The sequence below is a fragment of the Idiotropiscis lumnitzeri genome, chromosome 3, assembly GCF_059441095.1.
Source record: "Idiotropiscis lumnitzeri isolate Australia: NSW breed Sydney's pygmy pipehorse chromosome 3, RoL_Ilum_1.0, whole genome shotgun sequence".
NCBI lineage: Eukaryota > Metazoa > Chordata > Actinopteri > Syngnathiformes > Syngnathidae > Idiotropiscis > Idiotropiscis lumnitzeri.
In genome coordinates, this window is record NC_142393.1 from 27,090,701 (window position 1) to 27,117,109 (window position 26,409).

General features: G+C 39.7%; 1 protein-coding gene and 1 long non-coding RNA gene across 5 annotated transcripts in view; one reads left to right on the forward strand and one right to left on the reverse strand.

Annotated features, from left to right (window-relative positions):
• Nucleotides 1–26,409, reverse strand: part of LOC148340665 (microphthalmia-associated transcription factor-like) — a 48,555-nt gene that overhangs the window by 18,878 nt on the left and 3,268 nt on the right. Inside the window, exons 1-2 of one of the 4 annotated variants that reach the window (XM_088289759.1) lie at nt 13,492–13,991; nt 5,343–5,574 (exon numbers count right to left, since the gene is read on the reverse strand). In XM_088289759.1, coding sequence (XP_088145885.1) covers nt 5,343–5,574; nt 13,492–13,541 — 282 coding nt within the window. In that variant the 5' untranslated portion in view covers nt 13,542–13,991. Of the gene's footprint in view, nt 1–4,874; nt 4,928–5,342; nt 5,677–13,491; nt 13,992–26,409 lie in introns of those variants that run through there. The other 3 variants (XM_088289758.1, XM_088289761.1, XM_088289762.1) reach the window with 3 other exon arrangements.
• Nucleotides 13,461–18,062, forward strand: LOC148340666 (uncharacterized). Its single transcript, XR_015842473.1, has 3 exons — nt 13,461–13,821; nt 17,196–17,278; nt 17,364–18,062. It is a non-coding gene; the product is annotated as an uncharacterized LOC148340666 (long non-coding RNA).

The window sequence follows — 26,409 nt, forward strand, 5'->3', positions numbered from 1 at the left end:
CATCCTCAGTGTTTTCTTACGTTATCCCTTACTTTAGGCTTAAGAAAAATCTCAGTTGACAGAATTTATTGGAACCCCCTGGGGGACGCAGGCCCGAGACTGGAATGTCCCCGTCTTCTCAATTCATATATTGTAGCTTTGGTTAAACGTATGTGGATTGAGGCAAAAAAAAAAAAAGTCAAGACTCCAAAAGGAAGAAAATGCTATTTTCATCGTGAATTGATATAAAGATTATCAAGGATTTACAAATATCACTTGCCGTGAGCGATATGAAAGGATGCTTAAGATTGAAGGAGCAGCAAGTTTAAATGTCACTTAATGGGTACACACACACACACACACACAACTAACTGTATCTGCAGCCACAGCAAACAAGACAGCCTGTTGTTTTTCAAATGTTTTGGAGCCTTAAGCATGCCCTGAAGGACTCGGCAACAGAGGCTATTTAGAGTCAGAAACATGCACAAAGCATATTGTTGTATTGCAGAAGGGACGTGTGATTTTTTTTTTTTTCACTTGTATGCTTTTGGGAATTCTATGATGTTCCTGCAGGATACTTAACAAGAAGGAACCATTAGCAAAAGAAAGGACTACTGTGTGACGAGAAAGAAGCCAACATGCTCTGAGGGACTCACTAGAACAATTGTGATCTTTAGGAGAAAAAAACGCATCACAGCGAGATTGACAATCTTTAGTCATCATGAGAGCATGCAAAAGGAAATTCTCTATGAATTGTTGAGGTTCCCAACTGTATTTAGTCACATTCCCACTTATAGAAGTAAAAAAAAAAAATTTGAAAGAAAATGGATTGTTTAAAAATAGTAACTGAAAACACATGTATTGGGTTTTTAAACATGACAATGCTTGAATGCACAAAAGGGCAAGTCAGAGTTTATTTTAAAAAAAAAAGAGCTTTAAAATGCTAACGTCTACAAATAAATACATAAAACGTTTTCCCATGTCAACACACCTCCAGACATGATGACGCTCAACTCATTGTTTTGATTCTTTGCTCATTGAGTGTTCAAATCTTGTCAATAAATTTGGGATCCAACATCTAAACAAGTCTAATTTCAATGTTTACTGGCACCAGTTCCGAATCATGACAGGAAGACTGAATATTTGTCGAGGAAAAGATGATGGCCATTCACGAATCAGCAGAATAAATCTCAGAGCCGAAATACCCAGTGCATACATATTTGCTATACTTGAATAATTTACGGCTTGAGAAAATGCATGCAACAAACAATATGTACAAATCTCCATTTTCTATGTTTCCATTTTAGTTCAGCACACTTAAAGTTATCCGAAAGTATAAATATTAAGTTGGTCAATTGTGCAGTGCGTGCTTTGTACATGGTTCTTTTTTTTTTTTTTTTTAAACACATTTTGCTAGCTTGTAGGTTTAATATTAGCGACTGAGACAATTAACATCTTGGCATGCGTCAAGAGTCCATCAGATTGATTTGACAGAGAGAAGCCGGTCACTTCAAAATAAAATATTCTTCACCCTTGAATAATAAATACACTGGAATTAGTGCAAGTTTTCTTTTTCTTTCATCAGTGCGGCCCGGTCCAAAATGACCTGGTACCGGTACGCGGCGTGGTGGTTGGGGACCTGTTGTAGTTGACACTGATTATCCCGGATTATATATAAAAAAAAAAAAAAATTAAAACCTAGCACAAGACGGTCTATTAGTCTTCTCGTTTCAAGCATATTTTATTTTGTGAACCTTGACCTTCAACATGACTGACAAACACAATCAAAAACTATCTGTAAAAATATTTTTTCCAATTAAAAAATATAAATCTCAATTTCACTCGTATTACTTATAGTGCAACAGCAATAATTTCCTTTCTTTTTAGGAACTTAATGTAGAAAAGCACAACAGCAACAGTCTGAATGATTTACTGTTCTGCATCTCCAGAAATTAAAAAGACATTTTCTCGGGCTGTTTCAGATGTAAAATCCAAATAGCTCTTTAGTTTGTCTCTTTATGCTCTCGTTATCCTTGCAGCAAAGGGACGTGAAATCTCCTCTTAGAGAGGTCTAATGGATGCAGTGTGTTCTATGAATCCCTTGGTACTTCAGGTTTTGTTTTCTGAACCTATGTGCGCTAGCTAGTAGCCTAGCAAAAGCAAAAAAAAAAAAAAAAGAGCACATCGCATGTAACAGAAAAACTGGAGTGTAAGTGGCAAAATGAATAGTGCACTGTCTTTAGTGGGAAACACTGATCTCAAAAATATTCCTGACATAGCATTTGTTATTACTGTGGCTCCAGGAGAGGTTGCTTAAATGCCGCTAACAGCCTAACAGAACTTTACTAGGGGCTGGAATGCAAAGAAGTTACACTTCCATTTTGTTTTTTTTCGAAGAGACAAGTCAGACCTAGAATGCGGATTAAATAGTTCACTGTAGAGTACAGGAGTCTGAATGTGCCATCTACTAGTAACCGACACTAACTCAGTAGTCAAGTTTTAGTTCCAGTAAATATTTGTGTGAAAAACATTTCCAGGCCATAAATCTAAAACAATCAAATGGAAAAACAGTTCAGCGATAACTGAGTCTTCCTGTGTCGCATGACCACAGATTTTTACGTGATTCAACATGCAAGTTCATGACACGTTGTTTGGCACTGTTGTAAACAGTGGACTCGCAGTATTTTTTTTTTTTTACTAGTTTTACAACCCACCAGTTCACAATCTGCTTCATGCATGCCAAATTTAAGGACTTTGTAACCTTTATATTGCTTCTTACATAATTTCTCTTGATTTCTTTTGCACACTTGAAGGTTTGTGTTTTATCTTAAGTACTGTGAATTATCTTGACATCAAAGGAAAATAATTTCTTAAAAATGGTAGTTTTAGTTTTTAGCTACAGGACAATGCTGATGATTCTCTAGAAAACATGTTTTACCTCTCTTAATAAACATTGTTTGACCACATTTGTGTGCAGCAAAGTTTTTCCAAGCACTGTAGTTTCTAAACAGAGAGCCTGAACGATATGGAATTATTGAGGCCGATGCCAATGATTTTTAGCAGTGCAGTTCACTGGGCGGCAATTATACGGAAATTTCGCTATTCTCGGGTCTACCTGGTCCCCATTCCATGCGAATAGCGGGGGTCAACTGTAAAAATATTGTTAAAAAAATACTTTCCATTTTGGCCGATGTTTGAAGGGCTCTAATGTGCCAATTAATCAGCCAGGCCTTCCCAAACAGAAATGTTAGCACTGACACATGTGAGCTGTCCTGACTACACATACATCCATTAACCGAACTGCTTCATCCTCTCATCCACCAATATTCAATTTGTTATCTGAAAGGCAACTTATTTTTTGGCATTAGATCTCTGTACAGTTCCATACAGCTTTATGGCCAATGCCAATGGGCAATTTTTGGATACTTTGTGAAGCATATTGGTCACGAGTTACATATTGTACAGGACTTTGTTCTTTTTGAGGTACAATAAATCCCCAGGGGGAAAAAAAAGAGTAGAAATCATATTTAACCCCTTTAGGAAGTTATCCTGCAAACATTTCAAAGAGTTATATTTTTTTTCTTCTTAAATATGCAGTGGAATGAAAGCGGCATGGGCTAATTACGAGCATTCTTCACTGAATTAGTGTTCAGTGTGTGGCAAGGCTGTGCTCTCCTTTGTCTTGATCCCTAAACTGATCCCTTGCTTATACCCCGGGAGGTCAGAGGTCACTTGGTTAATTAAGGGTCCAATCAGTCTTTAGATAAACTCATCTGAGCTTAATGTTTGCACTTTTTGAGGTCCAGCAGCTCTGCCTGGTACCCCTGATCTTTGCGCGCACTCTACTAATCTAACCACAGACAGGGGGAGTAGGTTAACCCAGCTCAACAGCGCCAAGCTGGAACGGCCTTTTCATTTGACAACTTCAGTCAGCAAAGAATGTCTGTAAGCTCCTGCCAAACCAGAAAAATAACTCCAACGCGGCGTATTGTACAACAAGGTGAGGGTTTGAGGAGGGGGCGCCCTAAAGCTTGCAAAGCGCTGCCGATTAGGGTGATGCTGCGGGCGAGGAGCAGCGATTGTGGCCCTTTTACTGTATTTGAGTGCCATGGCCAGCCCATGCCACACACAACCGAGAGTGATGAAAGTGTGGCTGACCAAGCAACCATGAAATCTCTCAATGTGCTGTGGATGGATTTAGTTCAACAAAGATTACTCAATAGCTGCCAGAGTATGGGCCCTTTCCAACACAATGTGAGATTATACAACTTTGATTCGTTTTATAATGAGTACAACTTTATATGTGCTGTGTTCGTTGATTCTAGTCAGTGTTTTCCTTGCAGAAGTCAAAGGACTTCTGAATGCAATTCTCATCTTATAGATTCCTCATGCAGAGACAATATATAAAGATTGGATTTGAAATTAGTAGCTGTCAATCTCAACAATGGCAAAGCTAGAGTTATTTTTTTATGAATCTTATATGAGAAGGTCAGCAAATGAACCATTTCAAGAAAAAAAGTACAATACCAATGACCGTCAATTATGCACTTATAGACAAATTTTTGTTATTCATGGGACTGGTTGATCCCAATCCACTGTTAATAGCGGGAGTCAACTGCACAATAAATAAACAAGTTGAAATAGACCTTCTGATATGATCAGTGATTGGTTATCGTTTTTTTTTAAAACTTGCTGATCGTTATCGGCTCCAAAACCGTGATTGTGTATTGCCTAGTAATATATATATATATATATATATATATATATATATAAAATAAAATAAGAGTAATATGCATTTCCATCCTAACAAACACCACCATCACCAACACAATGTTGAAAAGAACAACACATTGCTATCAACATTCCCAGGACAACAGAGAAAAAAGGAAACTTACCAAAGAGCGGTGTAAAAATGCACCGTCAAATGCTACGGCTTCGACTCGTAAAGAAAAACTTAAGAGTCTCCTGGCCCTCGCACTGCCAGGGAATCAAAGCTATGAAAAGATGTGAATGTAGCTGAGCAAATAGGATTAAAGATGGCTAAATCCAAATGGCTGGAAGCACAGCATGCATTAAAGAGGAATTCTCTCAGGAAAGATAATCCCCATATACACATTCTAACACACTTCACTCACCCCTGTTTTTTTTTTTGTTTTTTTTACACACACACTCATAGTAATTCCGTGATTTCCTGACTGTCCACACACCACAGTCAATACAGTCTATATATATACTGCACAGACTGCAGCAATGACACATGCTGATTCCAGAGATGGAAATATTCTAGCAGAATAATCACACTTTGTGTCATATTCTCCTGTTTCTGCTCCACCATCAAGCACCAGAACCAGAGCGAGTCTTACCTTCAGCACTTCCACAGGCACCTGTGCAGCGGCTGGTGCAGGGACGGTGACATTGATGGCAGGGGTCTGTGCAGCTGTGGTTTGTGGGTACTGGGAATCCTGCTGCCTGCGCTGCTCCCGTCGCTCCTGCTCCTGAAGCTGCTCGCGCATCAGCTGTTGGCGTAGCAGGATGCGCGAGGTTGTGGCCGAGGAGCTGAGCGGAGGCTTGGAAGCGTCGCGCTGCTCCGACGGGCTGCGATGAAGGGGAGAGCGATGCCAGGTGATTGAGGCGGGACAGACGGCACAAAATAGGGCGGGGGGGGCGGGGTTGAAAAGGTGAGATGTAGAGCATCAACTTAAAAGTGAAATGAGAGGGCAGAGAGAGGTCAGGTGAAGAGAGAGAGGTCAAGCAAGATGATGGTGAGAGATTAGCTGTGTTGATTCACGAGCATGTCTACCTCGACACACGCCTGTGGGATTTAGTTGCTCGGTGTGGGGCAACTCTCCGCTCGCTAAACACAGCACTTGTGATGACTTTTCCTTGCTGGACTGCTCTTTCGTTTACACTTTGATTCTGTCGGGGATTGACACCACATTGCCACTCCCACCATGCCAGTAGTACTGCCTGACGCACTTTTCCGGTCTTGCCGCGTCAAGGCCTTTCCTATTTGCTACTCGTCACGTCTCTTCCTCACATACCATCACTGTCTGTCACTTCTGTTTTTTTGCTGAACGTAGCCTTTTCTATTCTATTATTTTCCCGAAAATCAGTGTCAAAATTGATTTGTCTCTGCTGAACAGTTACAAGCTTATGGGGATCTATTATAGAAATTGATTTTTGTTTTAATTGTTTGTATACAAATATTTGGATCTCTGAAGCGCCTGCCCCATCCATCAAGTGTGAACAACCAATTATTTTGTTAGTTGGCTATTTACCAAAATGTGCCTGCAAACAATACATTCTGAATTTAACCATTGTGCAATGTCACAATTCGACTCATTTCCATAAAATGGCCTCAACGCCGTCTGACATCTTCAAGAGTACACCGTCTAAAGCACTACTTCAAAGTGCCAAGTGGATGAATTCACACATTGCAATCAATGCTTTTATAGGCACTTGTTCCCCCCCCCCCCACCCCCCCTTACACTGTGGGCTCCCATTTCTGCAAGTACAAGCTGCTCATCTTGTCATCACCCCCCTCAATCTCCGCTCTGGTCATCATAGTAACGAAAGCCACACAAGACAATGGCCGCACAGAGGAATTGGGATTGGTCCACCTCCATGAGACAGAATCACACCGCAAAACAAGTTAATTTTAATGATGGTAAAGAAACTGAATGAAAAGTGCGTTGTAATTTGTAATCCTTGAAGTATTTCAACAAATTGACATTAAATTAAACATGACCATTCATTGAAACACACAAAACACCATAAATCAATTACAATTGTTACTAATAATTATTATATTCAAGATGATACATAAATAATGCTAAACATTTCTTTCATTCAATGACAACTTTTTCATCATTAATTTTTTTTCTACTGATTGCCAGGGAGAAATCCATTTGATGTTCACATGTGCATCAACAACGTATCCAGCAGATATTTACTAATAGAGAATGAAAATATTCATCTAAGAGGACAACCTTTTTATCTTTATGACCCGATTTCCCTGGAGAGGTATGAGAACATGTACTAATTGTTAATAGTATTATTCCTATTATGAGTATCAGCTGAGAAATTTGGTTTTGTCTGCATTCCACAATCTCATCTGCTACATTTCAGCACATTACTACATGAGCCACTTGGCATCTATCGCAAGCAACAGTTTGAGCGTTTTTTAAATAACACTGATCCTGACTTCTTTAAGATACACGCCAACATGAGGAAATGAGCAGAACAAACCTAGAGGCCACAACAGCTTTGAGCTAAATTCAGCAGCTCGTTCAAAACGTTTTGCATAACAAAAAGAGGAACATGAGGGGCTGTTTCAGTTTTCCCACTCTCTTCAAACCGAGACGGCTACTCCCCAGACAGAGTCGGGCGCTCCTAAAATAGAGGGACTCTGCTGAAGCAGAAGTTGTCGGGATGAAGCCTTCATCGAGTGAGTGATCCTTTTGATAAAACTCAGCAAAACGTCTGGCCAATCCAGCTGTGCAATAATCGGACTAATTAGCCAGCAGAGTCAAACACAGCTTCGGTCTGCCGTGCATTCAGTGGGTGTTGGGCCCTCAGCGTACGATAATTCCCCTCCTTCTCTCCCAGCAATGAATATAATCTCATTGTCTGAAGACACACCTACTGAAGCTTGGACAAGAGCAAAAATACTAGATAAAGATCACTAAGAAACCAAATTTTCTGTGCCATTATCAACGGCAATGATGAAGCAGTAAATCGCGTATCAGGACATGTTCCATTTCTGAAACAAATGCCAGTTTTTTATATTGGAAAAAGAAAATGCAGAACCGCTTATAAACCAAGCTAAATCACTTAAAATCAGTTTTTTCCACAATTAATGTGACCTATGACCTGACATAAATCAAGTTAAAAATATAAATATTTTTGATAGGAGGGAACATTTCAACAGAAGAAAAACAACCTCAAGACTGATCATGTTAATAATTTCTCACAATAATTAGGAAATCGCCGCAGTAAATATTAATATGCAACAGTATTCCTTTTATTCTCTGCCAGTGTTCACATTTTCAAACGTTCACTTGTACAACATTCCTAGAAAATCATAACAGCTCATCACTGGTGAGATAAGTTTAGAACAGGCCTGTGGTCCACTCATGTGGTCTTTGGAAGCTACCTGGTGTGAGTAGACACCGCGTTGGTGACCTCGTGCCACAAACAGTAGACAAAAGCTCACAATCTTGTTCGTCCTACCACTGGACTCCAGACTCACTTGTCCAATCACAAATCACAGACACCTTCGGGGACTCACTGACAATTGGATTTTATAGAACTCTTAAAACTCCTCACCCAATACAACTACAGACTTGCTACATTACATTTTTGCAAGTCGTTCATTACTCCTGTATTTTTTTTCTTAAACATAAATTGTGTTATGTGACTTGATGTCAGAATTATTACATGTTCTGATTACCTGAGAGGCCATGAAGGTGTGATGAAAGATGGCTGTGAGTGAGTGAGTGAGTAAGTGTGATTGGAGGTTGCTCCGAGTGAGCTGCCAACTGAAAAAATATCAATAACGTAATTGATTAGTCAAAGCCAACCTATCACCACCTTGGTGTCGACGACAAAACATTTGAAGTCATTCAACCCCTGTAGCCCAGACATGAACAAAAAAGGAGCTTGTTGTCACATGTATCGAAGAGCCAGTACTTGCCAGAAATATCTCCAGCTTCTTCATTTTGCTGTTGGCATCTTGGCAGCCTCCAGGACCAGTTTTCTTTTCTTTTCATCAATTTTAGAGGGACTGTCCAGTTCTTAGGAATGTCATTGTGTGCTATATTTTCCACATTTGCGAGTCACCCTCACTGTTTCATGGTATATTTAATGATTGTGAACCCTTCCCATGACTAATACTTTTAATCAATAAGATCCCTCTAATGCTGTGAAACCGTGAATATGGCTAGTGCTATAAGATGTTAGACATGTCTAGAAAAATGTATTGGAAAAGCCTATGAGAACACCCATCCATTATTTGCACCGCTTCTCCTCACAAGTCTCGTGAGGGTGCTGGAGCCTATCCTAGCTATCTTTGAGCATCAGGCGGGGTACATCCTGAACTGGTTGCCGGACAATCGACAAACAGGCAAAATTATTTTTACTTTATGTCAGGTTTAATCACCTAAGCATTGACTGAACACAGGCAAAATGAATGAAAGGAAGACAAGAGTTTATCGATGGGATAACTTATATATATTTAACCTAACACTTTACCTCGCTAAAATAGATTTATCAAACACCCAAGAAGTTGGACTGGTCATAGGTCACCTTAATGGTGTGAAAGATTTTAAGTTGTGGTCTCGTTTTTTTTTATATCCTAAAAACCTGGCATTCGAACAGGGGTGTGTAGTCTTTACATATCCAATCCATTTGTCTACCTTGTGTGGTACTGAATGTACAATTGAATAACAATAATTTCATTGTGATATTGTAAAATGTGGGTTTTTTTTGTATTTAAACAAAAACCGCGAACAAAACTGTGAACTCTCTTCCTGTTAAGTCTCCGTAGCATTGACTAAATTGCAGCGAATAAGGCAAGCCTAATTTATTGGCCCATAATTTAAATATTCATCCATCATAAATAATGTTGCCACATCAGCTATCAAAGCAATAACTACAACTAAGAATAACAAATAAACTAGGGTAATTATTCAATTATTTATATTCAAAGTTGGATATCTGGAGCGAAATTAAACTACTTGCTTGCCGATTTCGCAGAATGTATTTGAAAGTAATCCGTTTGTGATTTTACAGAGTAAAATTGGCCAGTGGCGGCTTCATGCAAGCATCGAAGAAGGGGAAGAGTGAGCATCTCCTGCTCTGGAAGAAATTTCAGAGTCTCCAGTAAAACCACAGAAGTCTCCCGATTTTTTGCTTGTCGCTTTTTTGATAAATAGTTGCTGGAAGGGTCGGAAAAGTCACTAATTATAGCAACAAAGACGCTAAGTTGGCAACACTGAGTAGCCATTCTTTTGTTGCCCTTGGGTGAAATCCTAATGAAAGCAATAGTCTATATTTGCACGAGACACAACATACGTCAATCACAGTGTGGCAAATGGACATAAAGTATAATGTAGGTAATTCTTTATGAATTGCGTATTTCGACTGAACAAGCCCATTTTATGACTATTAAAAAAAAAAGAAAACTTAAAGAAGTTTGGTGAAGAGTGGTAGGGGTTTTTAGCGCCATGAGTGAGATCAGGATTGGGCTTTTCTGTCAAAGCCATCCATTTCTTTCCCGTTTTCCTTAGGGTTGGGCAACATAAATGCTGGAGAGGGGCACAATTTCTCATCACTGCTAGTCAGGTGTCACATAGGACGATATACTTCCTAACCAGATATGTGGCAAAATGCCGCTTTAAAAAAGGACAAAAAAGAAGCTGAATATGTGCTTTTATTATATTTCTTGTTCATAATACATAGTAATTTCCCAATGCATGTATAAAAAATTGTCGATCCTAATCCAACAAAAACAGGTTTACTGCGAAAGGTTATTATAGTATAGGGAAGCATAAGCCATCTAGGGGTGAATGGTAATATTACAACTTAAAATTGCAAGCAACCCCTGCATACCCCTGCTTCAGCACCCATGTATTCACACTGCACAGAATAAATTTTCCCGATTTTTAATTTGTATTTTCTTAATAGATTGGGGGGGGGGGGGGTCCTACCACATTTACACCCGGTTTTTCATGGATGACATTCATCCATCCTTCCATTATCTGAGCCACTTTTCCTCACAGGGGTCGCGGGTGTGCTGAAGCCTATCCTAGCCATCTTGCGGCAGTAAGCAGCAAACACCCTGGACCGGTTCCAGAGCCAATAACCCGGTACACAAACAACCATCCGCACTCACAATCACACCTCGGGCCAATTTAGAGTGTTCCATTAACCAGCCAGGCATATCTTTGGAATGTGGGTGGAAACCTGAGTACCTGGAAAAAACCCTCGCAGGCACGGGGAAAACATACAAACTCCACACAAAAAGGCCTGAGCTGGAATCCAACACTGCACCTCTACTGTGAGGCGGACATGCTAACCAGTCACCCGTCGTGCCGCCGCATAAAAAACATCTTTGATATCCATCAGCAATTGTTGAAGAAATTAGAGGGTTTGTAAAACAAAAAAACTAAATAAAAACATAAAAGTTTAATTTTGGTCATGCCTTGTCTACCGCTTTTAGGGATGTGGGGGGCAAAATTCCTATCGCGGCTGACAAAACGCAGACTACACTTTGGATTGGTCCTGAGTCAATCAGGGTAGTTAGAGCCAGAACTGTCACTGAGTAGGAAAAATTTCAAACAAAGTAGTCAGGTGAGAGAACACAGTAGCGGAAATTAGTGACTTGGATGCATCAGTGAATTCCTCCTTGAATATCAAACACTATAATTCTTGACAGAATTTTTACGCATGTTGCTATTTTTTTTAATGAAAATATTCAATCATTTTTAAAAACTTTAAAAATGTACCAGGATACACCAAAGCCGAATTGAATTCTGATAAAGACGGGAAGACATTTGACATTTTCAATACTGGAGATACACCTTTGACCGGTAGATTAGAAAATTCCAGATGAACTTCATTTATTTAAAAAAAAAACAAACAAAAAAAAAAAAAAACCTTGAATGAGCCTTTTAGTTTTTAGCTTAGTTCTTTTTTTTCCCTTTGTTCAGCATCCAAAACCTAGAAGCTGCTTTAAAGCTCATAATACATAATTCCATTGTCTGCAAGGGTGATTGTGTTTCTTTCTTCACATAATTTGAAATCCAAGTCACTGGATATTTTAATGTTTTATTTAGTCAATGCCAAGCGATTTCTTTTCTTGTTGAATCGAGTTTACAGTAGTAACAAGTCGGCCACAGTGTCATCGCTTTTCAACACCAACACGCCTTTAAAACAAGATATTAGTGTAACGCACGCGGCCACATACTACAAAGGAGAGGTGCAATGCACACACCTGTTGGCTTGGTGTTATAAATAATTAAAGGTTGCAGCCGCTATGATTGGTTAGCATAAGTAGAATAAGTAATATTAATGGGCACATAAATAGACATTGCGCCAGATTCAAACTCAGAAAGTTGGTTGCACCAATGCTTCCAGTGACAAAGTTAAGTGTCTAGCCCCTGTTGCTTATGCCAAATCAACTACAATTTTTTTTCATTCTTCTTTTTTTTAAATACAATACAATTAATTATTTTTTGCAGGAATTTAGTCGAGAAAAAAATTAAATATGTAATATTTTTGTATGTTCAGCTTTGAACGATTTTAGACAGTGTTTTGGACTGCCCAGTTTATTTGAAAGACAATTTAAATCAAAGCGAGACCTAATGGTGGTTTTTAAAATTAATTATTTTGGGCTTGGTCTTGTCTCAATCTCCTCTTGTCTCAGTGTTGACCGTCAAAAATCCAGGTCTTTGAATTGGTCGCGGTGAGATCTGGTCTCTTGCAAGTCTTGCCATTGGATAGAGTAGTCTTGATCACACCCGTTGTTGTGTTGCATGCAGTTCAAATAAACTAAAATAATATTCCATCGTCATAAACACTTCATTGTTGGTTCAACATAAAGAAGACAAGGGCAGCACATACCAGTGAACATGTCACCACCTTGACCTGTTAGGCTCCCAGTTCACAGACTGAAGTGTGAAATCTAAACATTATGTTGCAAACTGTCCTGTGAGGTTATAGATCACCTCTGCTGCCATCAAGTGGTCACAAGAAAATAGCACATTTAATATATAAAATCTACATAGAAATAGAAATAGAAATAGAAATCCCTTTATTGTCATATTGAGCTCTGCAATTTTAAACTACCTTATCACTCCACAAGCATGTTAATAGTCATATTAAATGTACTTCTGAATCTCTAATATGAAATGACCTGACTCAGTTGGTGTGGTGACATCTGACAAATAATGGAATAGAAGAAAAGCAGAGTTGAAGCGATCAATTACATATCACTGTAAGTAGAAATTCAATTTTGGGAAGATGGTGGAGGACACAAGTGCCTTAAGGCAATCCTGATTCCTCTGTTTGTACAATCAAGCCCACAATGATTCTACCCTGACCAAACTTTGAGTAGAAGTCTTGTTTGAGTGAGTGGATATCTTTTAACTGCGGAAAAGCATGAAAAAGGCCAGTGGTTTGTATACATATAATCTTGTTTGTTAGTGAAAATGGGACATCCTAGCCGGATGAGCCCTTTAAATACCATCTAAAAACAAAGAATGTTTCTTCCTATTGGTCACTAATGGTACAACAATCTCATCTAAAATGCAACATCCAAATATTGGTAAGACATCTTCTTGTGCTTAAAAGTGGATGTATGGAGACCATCATTGAACACTCAATGCTGATTCGGGGGGCGTGGTTGGGGGTTAAAATCTGTCCCAACACAAACGGCACATGATTAACGGACAAAATCCCTTGCTTTAACACATGCCTTTAACATCCGATCCGCTGTGCCGCCATACTCACACATAGTCAAATGAGCAGGGTCTGTGCACTTGCACTCCGACGGCCTCCATATTTGTTTGTTTACTCCTGAAGGTGTACCACCCGCCCTTGGAGTCTAGTGAAAGTCATGCCGCTTGGTGCAGCACTGAAAGTGTGTCAGAGGGGGGAGGCTCCTGGGCCTTGCCCACGCTCTCCAATCGCCATGCAGTGTCCAAGGCAGAAGACCAGCCCCCCGTCTGTGCACACCCGAGCTGAGGGGAAGACCGTGCAACCGACACTGTGCCCACCAAAGCACAGATTCCAAACCCTCACAGATACTCTTTCACTTGCTGATGATATAAGTCTCTGTTGGTGAGTGGTTGTTGAGTAAGTTAAGTTTAGTTACGTTTTTTTTTTTTTAATTATGGAAATGTCTCATTCGAGCTGGGGTAGGGAACTCTGGTTTCTGGGGAGCCATATCCTGCCTGTTTCAGATCACTCCCTACTCCAAACACACCTGATTCCAATAATCAGGATCGTTTGAGGCTTCTACAGAGCTAGTTGATGTGCTGATTGTTTGAATCAAGTGTGTGTTGGAGTAGGGAGAGAGCTAAAACAGGCAGGCTTTGGCTCTCCAGGAACTGGAGTTCCCTACCCCTGCATTAGAGTTTTGCCAACTGGGCTGAAGAAAAACTAAGAAAATAAATTGTCTGTGTTTGACCTGATTCACCGTTTCCAACCTACAACCCAGCTGATTCAAATGATCAGCTCATCAACAGGTTCTACAGGGGCTTGATAACTATCCCGATCATTTGAATCAGGTGTGTTGCAAGGAGCAAACCTCTAAAACGTGCACGATAGCAGCGCTTGACACCTGTGATGGAGTTTCTTGCATGAGCATGAAGCAAAGTAAGCGCTGCTCTAAGTCTGTGGGACATTTGGTATCTGGCTGCACAGAGAGACGGAACAAAAATAGTTTACTGACCAGAGTCTGAAAGAAGTTACATTTTTAAAAATCAGGTGCATAGAGAGATCAGGATCATCATCAGGCTTCTACAAAGCTTGTTGATGAGCTGATCCTTTGAAACAGGTGTGCTGGAGGAGGTAAACATTTAAAACCGCCTAGATAGGGGCTCTTGAGCACCAGATTTTGGGACCCCTGCTCGAAAGTCTTTGTAAAAATGCCTGCAACTCAAGCTGTCATAGAAAAAGTACTTTGACATATTTCTAGTCAATGATATTTCAATATGACTTAATTTAACGTCATATATTATTAACAAATGTACATTACTGTCATTTGTGTCAAATGTGATTGCCAATTATGCAGTATAATCTCACTACAGAAGTTGAAGTAGTTGTGAAGTGTGATCCATCCAATGTTACTGGATCTATAGTATGTGGCATGTGAATTATTCTTCCACCAGGGGGCACTGTTCATCTACCAGCTATTGGAAATCAAATGTTATTTGTTTCCTTTTCATCATCTTACAAAGACAGTGGAAGTGGTAGTGGTGCAATAATGAGAAGGAACCCAGCCAGGGGGAAAATACTACATCTTTGTTCTTTCTGCTATGGCCCGGCCATCACATGAGACCCTGAAACCTCTCGTTTGGGACGCAGGTCATCATGACCCTCCATGACACACAAGATATTGTTGCCTCAAGTCAAGAGTGTAGTTGTAGGGACTTTTGCCATGCACTTCCCAACAGACTGTACAAGATGATGATAAGCGTTAGTGTGAAATACAGTATGAACAATCCATTTTTAAGGCTTTGCTCGCACTTGCAATGTCATGTTCAAATTATGGTATGCAACCTAGTTGTTGGAAAAGGCTAAGACTTTACAAACAGCTGTAAGGAGAAGCTTTGTGTTTGCCAAAGGACTGAACAGGACTATCATGGCAAAGTCAATAAATAGTTACTAAGTGAAATACTGGAAACATGTACAAATATGGTAATATTATTCATCCACAGATCCTTTGGAGTCATAAAGGAGAAAATGCGGAAGCATTTTAAAGAGAACACAAGGGCCGTTTGACTTCCAAGAACTGGCAGCATTTGACCTATCTTAATCATCTAATTTTGTTCCCAGAGTGCACTTCAAAGTTTCCATCAATTACTTGAGGGGAACAACACAGCTTCCTGCCATTTCTTCTCCATTTTTACTCGAAGAAGAGCATCCAAGGACGGACGCGCTTTCAGCCACATGAGTCACTGCTTAAGGCTTCATGACTCTGAGAATGAGGATGTTTCCTTTAGCACCTATCCCACTAAGCAGGGAACATTTGAGAGTGTTTGCGTAGGTAGCAAATGTTGTGCTCTTGTCAGGGTTCGTCCGTGAATGTTCGTCAAACGGTCGCCACACGTTCCCGTGTACTTTTGTTGTTGCAAGGGAAGTTTGAACTGGGTTGCTGACCGAATTCGACTGACATTTTGTGGCGCGGCAATCATCTGTTGCATTCCTGCCGTGGTGATAACCTACAATTGGGGCACATGTTGTAGGTTCTGCTTAAGAAATTTGTATTTTAATTAAATATCTGCGACCCTGTACTGAGTGATCTGCAGACCGTTTCCGGGCCGCGGACCGGTGGTTGTGGTCTAATCTAGAAGGGGGCCTGTGTCCCAGTCGAGCTTTATTCCTAGCAACGCCCCTGCTCCAAACTATAGAAAAAAGTGTTGATCAACCTTATGACATAGTTACCAAAATTGTTTTCTTATGCCAACTATAAGGAAACAGTGCAAGGTTATTGAAGCTTTACATCAATTTAGGTATTGAAGATTAAGACTGAAGCTGGGGAGAGTGCTACAGCTGTGCTCAAAACACATAAACTTAGCGATCTCAACAGCCACAGTCCAGTGGCGATAATGTCAAATCTGATGAAGACTCTGCCAAGAGCTGGTTGCAAATCATGTCAGCCCCCCTGGTGAGACCATCAACACACTTGTCGCCATATTCCTACCAGCTTGGTAATGGAGTAAAAGTCATCTTCCTCCTGCATCAAGCTATTTTTCACCTCGAGAAGCCCGGCTAAGGATCATGTTCTTTGATTTCTCCAGTGAATTCGACAGCTGGATTTTCTATTACATGCTGGTTTGACCGGCGATCCTTGTACGGATAAAAGTTTCAGATAATGGATTGACGCTCGTCTGTAGTACAGAAGGCCCACAGACAAGAGTCTACGCATGCAGCATTCCTCCTCCTGCTGTACATTGTACTTTATGTGCAGCTCCGCCTACTTTCAACTTGAAGTTTTTTTTAACCACTTTGTCATCGCTGGCCTCATCACAAATTATGATGACAGGAAGTACGGAGAACTCTTAAGTTTGTGGACCGGTAACGGGGAATGACTACAATTGAATAACAAGTGGTGCAGCAGCATCTCAGCTACTGACAGTGGAAAACTAGACAGACTGATAAGGAAGGTCAGATTTCCATGACTGTTCAAGGGAGTGACGAAGAAGAGAATGGTAGCAAAGCTCTCTGCGATGGATGAATCTCACACAGAGAAGGACACCATCAACACACTAAATGTTGATATTACTAACCTGTACACAACTGTTTAGTACTATTTATGAATGTATGGTTGTCAGGAGCGGTTTCAAAATTAATCAATGAATTAATGAATTGAGTTATTTTTATTGATTTTTAAGAAGTTGAATCGACAACTAATAGATCATCAAATAAATACGTTTCAATAATCTTTTAGTCGTTTTTATCTTAGATTTGATCAAATCTTTTGATTTCAGTCTCTCAACAGAAATTATTCCATGATTTCCGTTTGACTTTGGAAAACATTAACAGAGCCAGTAACTGAATCCGTTTTAATAAGGTTGGTTAGTGCACTGCAATCCCTCTCGTGTCATATGACAGTACTTTAATGTTGTTTAGTAAATTTCTTATGTGCCTTTCTTAAGCTCTTTCAAGACACACTGACCGCACCAAACTGCGGAACTGGTGAAAACTCACGCAGCCACAAAGAGGTGTGACCCATCGAATTCTGAGGATGCCTGCAAGTCCTGGATTGTGGAGTCTTCCTGAGATATGAATTCCATAGAGCTGCTGATCCTCACAAAGGTCATAGTTTTAGTAAAATAAAAGTTGCTCTTTATTTGTTTTGTCGGAAGTGTGTATATGATGTCTTTGAGATGGAAAAGCAAAGGAACAAAGAGAAAGGTTAGCACCTCATACACTAATTATATTCAAACAAATTAATACTATTACCTCATCGAAATCAATATAAACAAATAATTAAGGAAGAAAAAGGTGTTCCTGCCCAGGCAGAGTGGCTGAAACTGTGCGTCACCTGCTTTGAATTAACACTTCAGTGACCAGGTTAGTTTCAGTATGTTTCCAAATGTATTATTCTGGTAGTTGCGCTTTAAATGGAATATGAAAATGAAATGATTGCATGATTGAGTAACAAAAAGAATGAGAAAAAAATGTCAAAGAGTATTTTTTGTTAAGGACATTAAGACCTGATTTAATTTTAAACTAAAAGGAACCATGAAAGCCTGTTATTTGTTGTGGAGAAAAGACAAAGAGAAGGTAAAAATTGTATTATGTTTTTGGAGATTTCTCTCAAAATCCTAAATGTATTATAATTATTGCGCGTAAGTGATGTAAGGAATGAAACTTCCTGATGAATTGTCAAACTACTGAATGATCAATAAAAGAGATGAAAGAAAAACATTGCCTGATCATTGAGTGAAAGCCAGAAAAAAATCTTCCGTGGGTAAATGAACCACTTTCAAGTGGAGAAAACAATGCATTTTTAAAATAACTAACCGTGAACATGAAAAGGTAACTTAGATTAAAATTTAAAGCAATGCTCAATTAGAATTACTACAAACTATAATACCAAATATTCCTTCTTGCGGCTGATTAGTATACAGCGCACTCTTTTAGGAGATAGAGGCAAATATATTGACCCCAGAGAACTTTGTGAACATGACCAAGTTACCAAAACTATCCATTGCACAGTTAAGAAAAAAAAAGTATAGGGAAATTGGGAGAAAAAAACAACCATCAAGTTTTCCATCTCACTATTTATTCTCTTATCTAATTTATATATTTAATTGAATTATTGTTGTATTGCACTGGAGAGGGGAGCTCTCTAATCTCGTTGCACACTTGAGTACAATGACAATAAAGGGATTTCTGATTCTGATTCTGATTCTATTGGTTTGTGCAATGAGATGTGGAAACAGCAAATCACTCGCATTTTTTATGACAGCAACGAAATAGTCATGAAATGAAGCAACTGTTTTTTAATTTAATTTGAATTTTTTTCAATTGTGTGATGTTATCCTATTAAAGGCCACGTCAAAAATTCAAATTCTCTTGTAAGCGTATATAAATCATTAATGGAGGGTGGCGCCAAATAAAATCTCACCGAGGGCGCCACATTGGCTAGGGCCGGCCCTGGGTAAGACTGCCATATAAGCTTGAAGGTTGGTTTAAGCAGCAGTCAGTGTGTGTTGGTTGACTGGGCGTGAGCTGCGGCTAATAGCAGCTCCTGTATGAAGGCGAATTCCATTACTGAAGTGCATCGGCAACTGTGTCGTCCTTTCAACACAAATAAGGGCGTTACAATACTGATCATATGTTTATATAACGCTTTCACAACAGCTGCAGTTGGAACGAAGCACTTTAAAGAACATTTAACATGTGTGCTTTTGCATTCTGTATTTAACAACGAACATAAAAGTGATTTAATCCGAGGGCTGTGCTCATGACTGAATGTATATTTGGAGCTGTTCTATTAGGTGGAAAGCGAATGAGACAGCTGCTCTTTAAGCTTTGCCAAGGAACGCTTCCCGCGGCACTTCTATAGATTTCAAGACTGGCAGATGTCAAATTAAAACAAATTATTCAAAAGCCAGAGTTGGGAGTTAGTCACATATGTGCAAGTCACTGTCAAAAAAACAAACAAAAAAAACAAAAACAAGCAAGCAAGTCAAGTCACATAAAATCTTGCTCATTAAAACATGTTAGTGATAATTTTTTTTCACAGATCCTACTACAAAAAGTATGTTATCTCTAAAAAAAATAATGAATATTTACACCTCTAAAAATCTAATGAAAAATACGAAAAATACAACTATTGTCTACACTTAAATTATTTAGAAGAATGCAAGTTATACGTTTATATGAGTGGCACACAATTAATGTGGTATAAATACTGAAATACACTGAATGTGGGAGTAAACGTACTTTGTATGATTATCAGATTTAAAAACGATTAACGTTGTTTCTGGTTACAATCTGTTACCCAAATCTAATTAGTGTGTGTAAATGGTTGAACATATGATGATGGTCTATTTTCCAACAACAAGCTCAATTTATGCATTATTTTTTATTAAACCAATTTTGATAGCTTGTGGGTTTAATATCAGCGCAATGCGTCCGAGCCAATTAGCATCTTGACCGATGGTTGGGGACCGTTGAATGACGTTAGATGTTGTCATTATGGTGTCTACATTCTGTGAGATGCAAACCATGCATTTTGCCATCCCATTTTGCAAAGGTCATGGACAAAATAATCCACTAATTGAAATTAATGATCCTAGGAGTTGCTCTGACGCTGTTGGTGTTTACGTCACAACTTCCCACTAACAAGTGGCTGAGTTTCCGAGTTGGTGTCAATGAACAAGCACCCTCTGTTTCCCCCCTTTTTTTCTTGCTTTTATTCCTAAAAAGGCAAAGTACAGATTTAAAATTATAATCAAGATGACTTGTCAACTGAAGTACCTTAAGAAACCCCACACAAGCATGGGAGAACATGCAAGCTCCGAACCTCAGTACTGTGAGGCAGACATGGTAACCATTAATCCACTGTCCCGCCCTTGCTCTGATCCAACTTTATCTGGTTGCTTTTGCCTGATCAATTTTGCAGGATGGAGCCTTGCCATTTTTCAAATTCCACACCAAAGATTTTCAATTGGATTGCAGACCATGACATTGCCCTGATGTGTCTTTCTTCGGGGAAATGTTTTCAACATTTTTGCTCTACGACTCGATGCATTATCATCTTGAAATATTATCATCTCCAATAGATGGGATAAAAAAAAAGTGTCCAAAATGATAACGAAAACTTGTGCCTTTATTGAGGATGCAATGAAAGGCATCTCCCGAGAACTTTAACCTTACCTGCAGTCTTATGACTGTGGAAATGTACACGTTTTCTTCATGTAGGCGTCTTAAATGTCACCTTGCCCACTGTAACCTTGTTTTTTTCTGTTTAGGTGTCAATGATGGCTTTTGTTTAGCTTTTCTGTCTGTAATTCATTCGTTATTGGTGGTGTAGAGTTCAGTCACAGACGTTGACCCCAGTTTCCTGCCATTTGTTGTTCGTTTGTTTTGCTGTGTTTTCTGTTTACACGACATATTCCTTCAAGTTTTCTGTCTTGACGCTCTGATGACTTCCTTCCTTCTCCCAGTATGATTGCCTTTAACCATTTGCGACCTTCAACGAACCCTGACCAAAAACAACATTCTCTAGGTGCGCACACATTTGCAAACCTTGGCTGCTCATTGAGAAAGGGCCTTTAACCTCTTTAAAAAGTTTGACGATCCACTCCTTTGTTTCAATTGACATCTCTCGCATTGGAGCCATGATTCACATAAAGCCACTTGGTGCAACAGCTTTCCAAGCTGTGATCACTGCTCTTTAATTGCAGACAAATGATCAAATTTAATCTGATGCAGGTGTTACGAATGGGAATGAAAATTTACTGAATCTGTTGATTCCATACTTTTACCCTCTGCTTGGTCTAACCATGTAATTGTTACTGAATACATTTCCCCCGTTGATTTCTTTTATTGTTTGAGCCGAAAAGTATCCGTTTAAAATGACTTATTTTGTGATCTGTTTTTTTTCTACAAATTCAAACAACTGAATGAATATCCTCTGAGCTTGGGGATTCCCTCATCTTTGCCAGGCGTTGAATACCCTTCTTTGACATTCTCCAGCCGTAGAAGTTATGGGCGAATGTTTCAACTATAATTATTGTAAACTTTGTTAACTATACAGTAGCTGGCATTGTCTTGTGCACAATTCTCACCACTATATGCAATTCAAAACAACGCATAGATTTCATGCTCCTTCACTTTTGTCCTTGTTTGATTACTCCGGTTCCAACTTATTTGAACATAGAGTAGCAAAGTATCTTTACAACAATGCAAAAGGAAATCAAACAATATTTTATATATATATATGTAGGGCTGCACAGTGGCCCGGCTGGTTAGCACGATGGCCTCACAATGCGGAGGTCGTGGGTTCGATTCCGGCTCCGGCCTCCATGTGTGGAGTTTGTATGTTCTCCCCGTGCCTGCGTGGGTTTCCTCCAGGTACTCCAGTTTCCTCCCACATTCCAAAAACATGCGTGGCACGTTGATTGGACACTCTAAATTGCCCTTAGGTACGAGTGTGAGCGCGGATGGTTGTTCGTCTACGTGTCACCTGCGATTGGCTGGCAACCAGTTCAGGGAGTCCCCCGCCTACTGCCCGAAGATTGCTGGTATAGGCTCCAGCACCCCCCGCGACCCTAGTGAGGCGAAGCGGTACAGATAATGGATGGATATATATATGTATATTATCTGCCAGCAAAATCGGATGCAAAATCTTACAAAAATAATGGTCTGGGTAGCAATGAATCTGTTTTAAAAGACCATACCAAACCAAAGAAAGCCATGATCAGAATCTATAGAAATTGTATTGTATCAATTCACTAACAACCCTGACTTTTGACCGTCATGCAATAATCATGACAGGACCCTCCTACCTATGTGTCACTGTAACCATTGTCATACTCCAGGAGTATTACTCGTCAGTGGGGCTGTGAAGTTTACTCAACTAATCACGACGACATCCATGATTGAATTTGTTGGCAATTAATTTAAATAGTCGATGAGTCGTTAATTTCTATATGTATTTATTTGGCACATTGGTGTTCTCTTGAAACTCTCTTGTCTCGTTCTTTTCTTGCGGACTATATATTCTGTCTATTGGTGATTCGGGTCATCTGTGATGTGAACAGAACCATTGTGGGTAATGGGGTGGAGTGCCATGGCTCCTTGATGTTAGTAACAGAGTTGTAAAGTAACGGCACATTTCAACCACAAATACTTATGATGCAAACCTCCCTTTCATGGCAGCATAACGAGGATGCTCGATCAGCAAGAAAGGTGATGCCTGATGCCTGATTTAATTTCTGACACAGGGCAGTCGTGTCTGGAAGCTATCTGTAGTTAGCACACACAGGTAACGGTGTGTGTTTGATGTAACACTAACACTATGTCCTTTTTGGCTTGCACGCATTGTAGCGTCTACGATGAGTTAAGGAGGCATTTGGCAGTGAACTCGAGTTTATGAACAACAAAAACAGCGTTTGTCCGTGTTTGATATCGAAGGAGAAAAATCACACACGCTCTCTCTCTCGCAAATGGAGTGATGCGTTCATGAACTGGGAAATACCAATGCTCAAAAGCCAAAAAATGTAAGGCCACAATATTGCCTTCGTTTTAAATAGCACCATCATTTATAAACATTGCAGAAATGCTGGTACAAGCTGCAAAGTTTAATTGAAGTTGAATGTTCTTTCATAGTATTAATGTGTACATACCTTAAAGAATTCAAGCTGTAAACTAGTTGTGGTTATAAAAGAGCAGCTGCTTGCTGGTGTGACATGCTGTGATTTACATATGATTCGATTAGTTGACTAATGGTGACTAATGTTGGTGATTAGTCGACAAGCAAAATAATTGTTTATGGCACCTCTACAGTTCAGCATGTTTTTTCCTCAACTGTTGCGTATCACCATTAACAAAAGGGCCAATGGATGTCTCCTTTATACATAAAACATCTCACTGTAGGGGCAGAGGGAGTGTGTGGTGGGGGGTTGATTTGTGTTTGGCAATGTGTTCACAGTGCCACATATGATGCAACACATACATACGTAAAAATGCATTTTTTTGTCTTTATGGGCGCTCACTTCTTTTTAATCACAAGTCAAGCCAAGTGCCAGTCAAGTCCCAATGCCAAGGCTCCACCTTTGGTCGTCATGGTAACAAAAGCCATCTTTGCCACAGGCCCAACAGTATAAGACAGGGGTCTTCAATCCTGTTCCGGGCCAGTGAACTGCCTGTTTTCCATCTCCCCCTGCTGCATCACACCTGAATCAAATGATCAGGACCGTTATCTAGCTTTTGCAGACCCTGGTGATGATCTGATCATTTTAATCAGGTATGTTGCAGACAGGAGAGAGGAAAACATGCAGGACATCGGCCCTCGAGGAATAGGCTTGAGGACCCCTGGTATATGGAGTGGGATATAAACCCCTGAAAACTGGCGAATTTCAGCAAGACAAGAAAAATACAGAGGAAAGACTAATTCTATATTACTGATCCTGAGGGCATTTTAACAAGAGGAAATCACAGGCGTCTTATTAAGACAGATTTTAAATTGTTATATTATAATTTTCATTTATCACTTAAAGGGGTATCGCAGCTACATGTAGCAGAGGCATCCTGCTTTTTTACTCACTTTGCTATTTTTTTTTTACTATCTGCAGTAAATTTAAATACATTTTGGTAGGACGTGAGTAGTCTGAATTTGCAAGACTGTTCTTACATTCCAGTGTTTATATGCTTAATATTTATGCAGAAAGATTTACCAGTTACAATATGCACATATAAAGAAATCACATGAATTACAAATTATAAATGAATCTCAAGGTCTACAATAATTCTACTTGAGCTGATCATCATCCTCAAGCGCTCTGATTTTTCGAAATGACACATTCAATGCTAAATTTAAACATTTTCTTTACACTGCATAGAAGACAAGTTTCACTGTCTCTCACATCTATAATAAGCACTAACACTCTGGGGCTAGAGCATTTCTCCAAATAATAAAGACACACAGTGAGAGAGAGTGAGAGAGAGAGTGAGAGAGAAAGAGAGAGAGAGAGAGAGAGGAGAGAGAGAGAGAGAGAGAATGAGACACACGGAGAGACAGAGACAAAGAGAGAAAGCGAGAGAGAGAGAAAGAGAGAGAGAGAAAGAGAAAGAGAGACACACGGGTAGGCAGAGGGAGAAAGCGAGAGAAGAGAGAGTGTGAGAGAGAGTGAAGAGAGAGAGAGAGTTAATGTGAGATCTTTCTCAAAAGAAAATGCAAAAAGATAACATGTTCCCATCACCACACAACTCCAGGTTGGTAAGCACTCTAACTTATTGTATCAACCCAACCAATAGTCATCAGACTGTTCACATGCTGGGTCAGTGTCATGTGATCCAAGAGGAAGTGGGCTCACATGAGCCAAATAAAATGACATTAGATGAAATTTTCTGCAATGCCTCTGACTCTGAGCAGTCTTCTTGTGCTTTATTTCTATTCCATGCCGCCGTGACTGCTAAGAGCAAAGTGCCACACTGCTGGCTTCCATGTGTATGTAATGAAGAAGGTTGCTCTAAAAATGCTGAACCGGGTAAGAGGTTACGACAGCCCAGATGAGCAGTGTTTTCATTGAGAGTGGAATTTTTTGACAAACACAAACAGAACACAAAAGTTAAAAAAAAAAAATTTGTTCATATAAGAGGGCACAAAGCAAGCATGAACCTAAAAAAACGTCTCTGTGTGGACACAGTGGGGTTCTGTCCTCACTATGTCTGGCTGTGACAATGGGGTCATGGATAGGGTAAGCAGAAAACATTCTGCTGCAAGACGTCACTGTTCACCCACGACATAATCGCCAACATTACATTGGCATGCTGGTAAGTTTCACAAGCACCCAGTTATATCACAGCTACCGAACAGAGCTTTTGGGCAACACTGACGGAAGACATGTTGATCTGACATAACTGACATAAAAAACAAGTCACTATTTAGAAACACTACGAATAAAAAACAAATTATTACTTGCACAATCACAAACATATTTCTACTCAGTTGTGTGCGTTACAATCTGTCATTATTACTCATGTCAAGGTCACCAATTGTGGTGATGCGGTAAATCAGCTGTCCCCAACCACCGGGCCGTGGCCCAGTACCATTCCACAGATCACATTAGCACAGATGAAAGCAAAAAAAAACAAAAAAAAAAACACTTGCAGTAATTCCGGTATATTTATTATTCGCGGCTAATTTTAATTTGACAAGTGGCCGGCTTCTCTCCGTTACATCATACTCTTGATGCATGTCAAGACGCTAATAGTCTCGGTCGTGTTATGGTAAGATGAAACCCACAATCTAGCAAAATGAGTACGACCATGTACGTAGCCCACTTTGCACAATATGCAGCGAGAAGTATATACTATATGCAACTTTATTTATTTATATAGCGCATTTCACAACAGCTGTAACAAAGCACTTTCCATATGGTATAATATAAATTACCAAGAAATTAGCACACAAATTAAAAGACAAACAATAGATACCAGAAGAACAGCAGAACAGTGACAGTCTCATGTTGAGTCGAAAGCTAAAGAATAAAAACGGGTCTTAGAATCAGTTTTAAAAGTGGACAAAGAAGGTCTAACATTTAATGGGAGGTCATTCCAGAGAGAAGGACCGGCAACAGAGAAGGCACAATCCCCCCCTAAGGTTGCGCTTAGTCCTCGGTACCTCCAGCCAAAAGTGGTCCGCAGACCTGAGGCACCGGGCAGGAGTTACGATTCATCCTCTTAATATTTGACCGCTTAACAACTTTGCACTGATGCGTTTTTATTTGTCATGGCTCAAGTAGCCGCACATTATTGTCCGTGCGTGTGTGCTAAAACCTCAGAGTCACGTAAATCCAAGTTATCCCTAACAAAACCAAATTGTTGCTGTTATGATTATTTTTCACCTTAGGCAGCTGGATAAGGTAAACTAAAACCTCTGTTTTCTCAGCAGCATTTAAAAATTAATCCAAGCTTTCGTCTCATCTCGGCTGTAATGCACTTTATTTTGCAGTCCCCCCT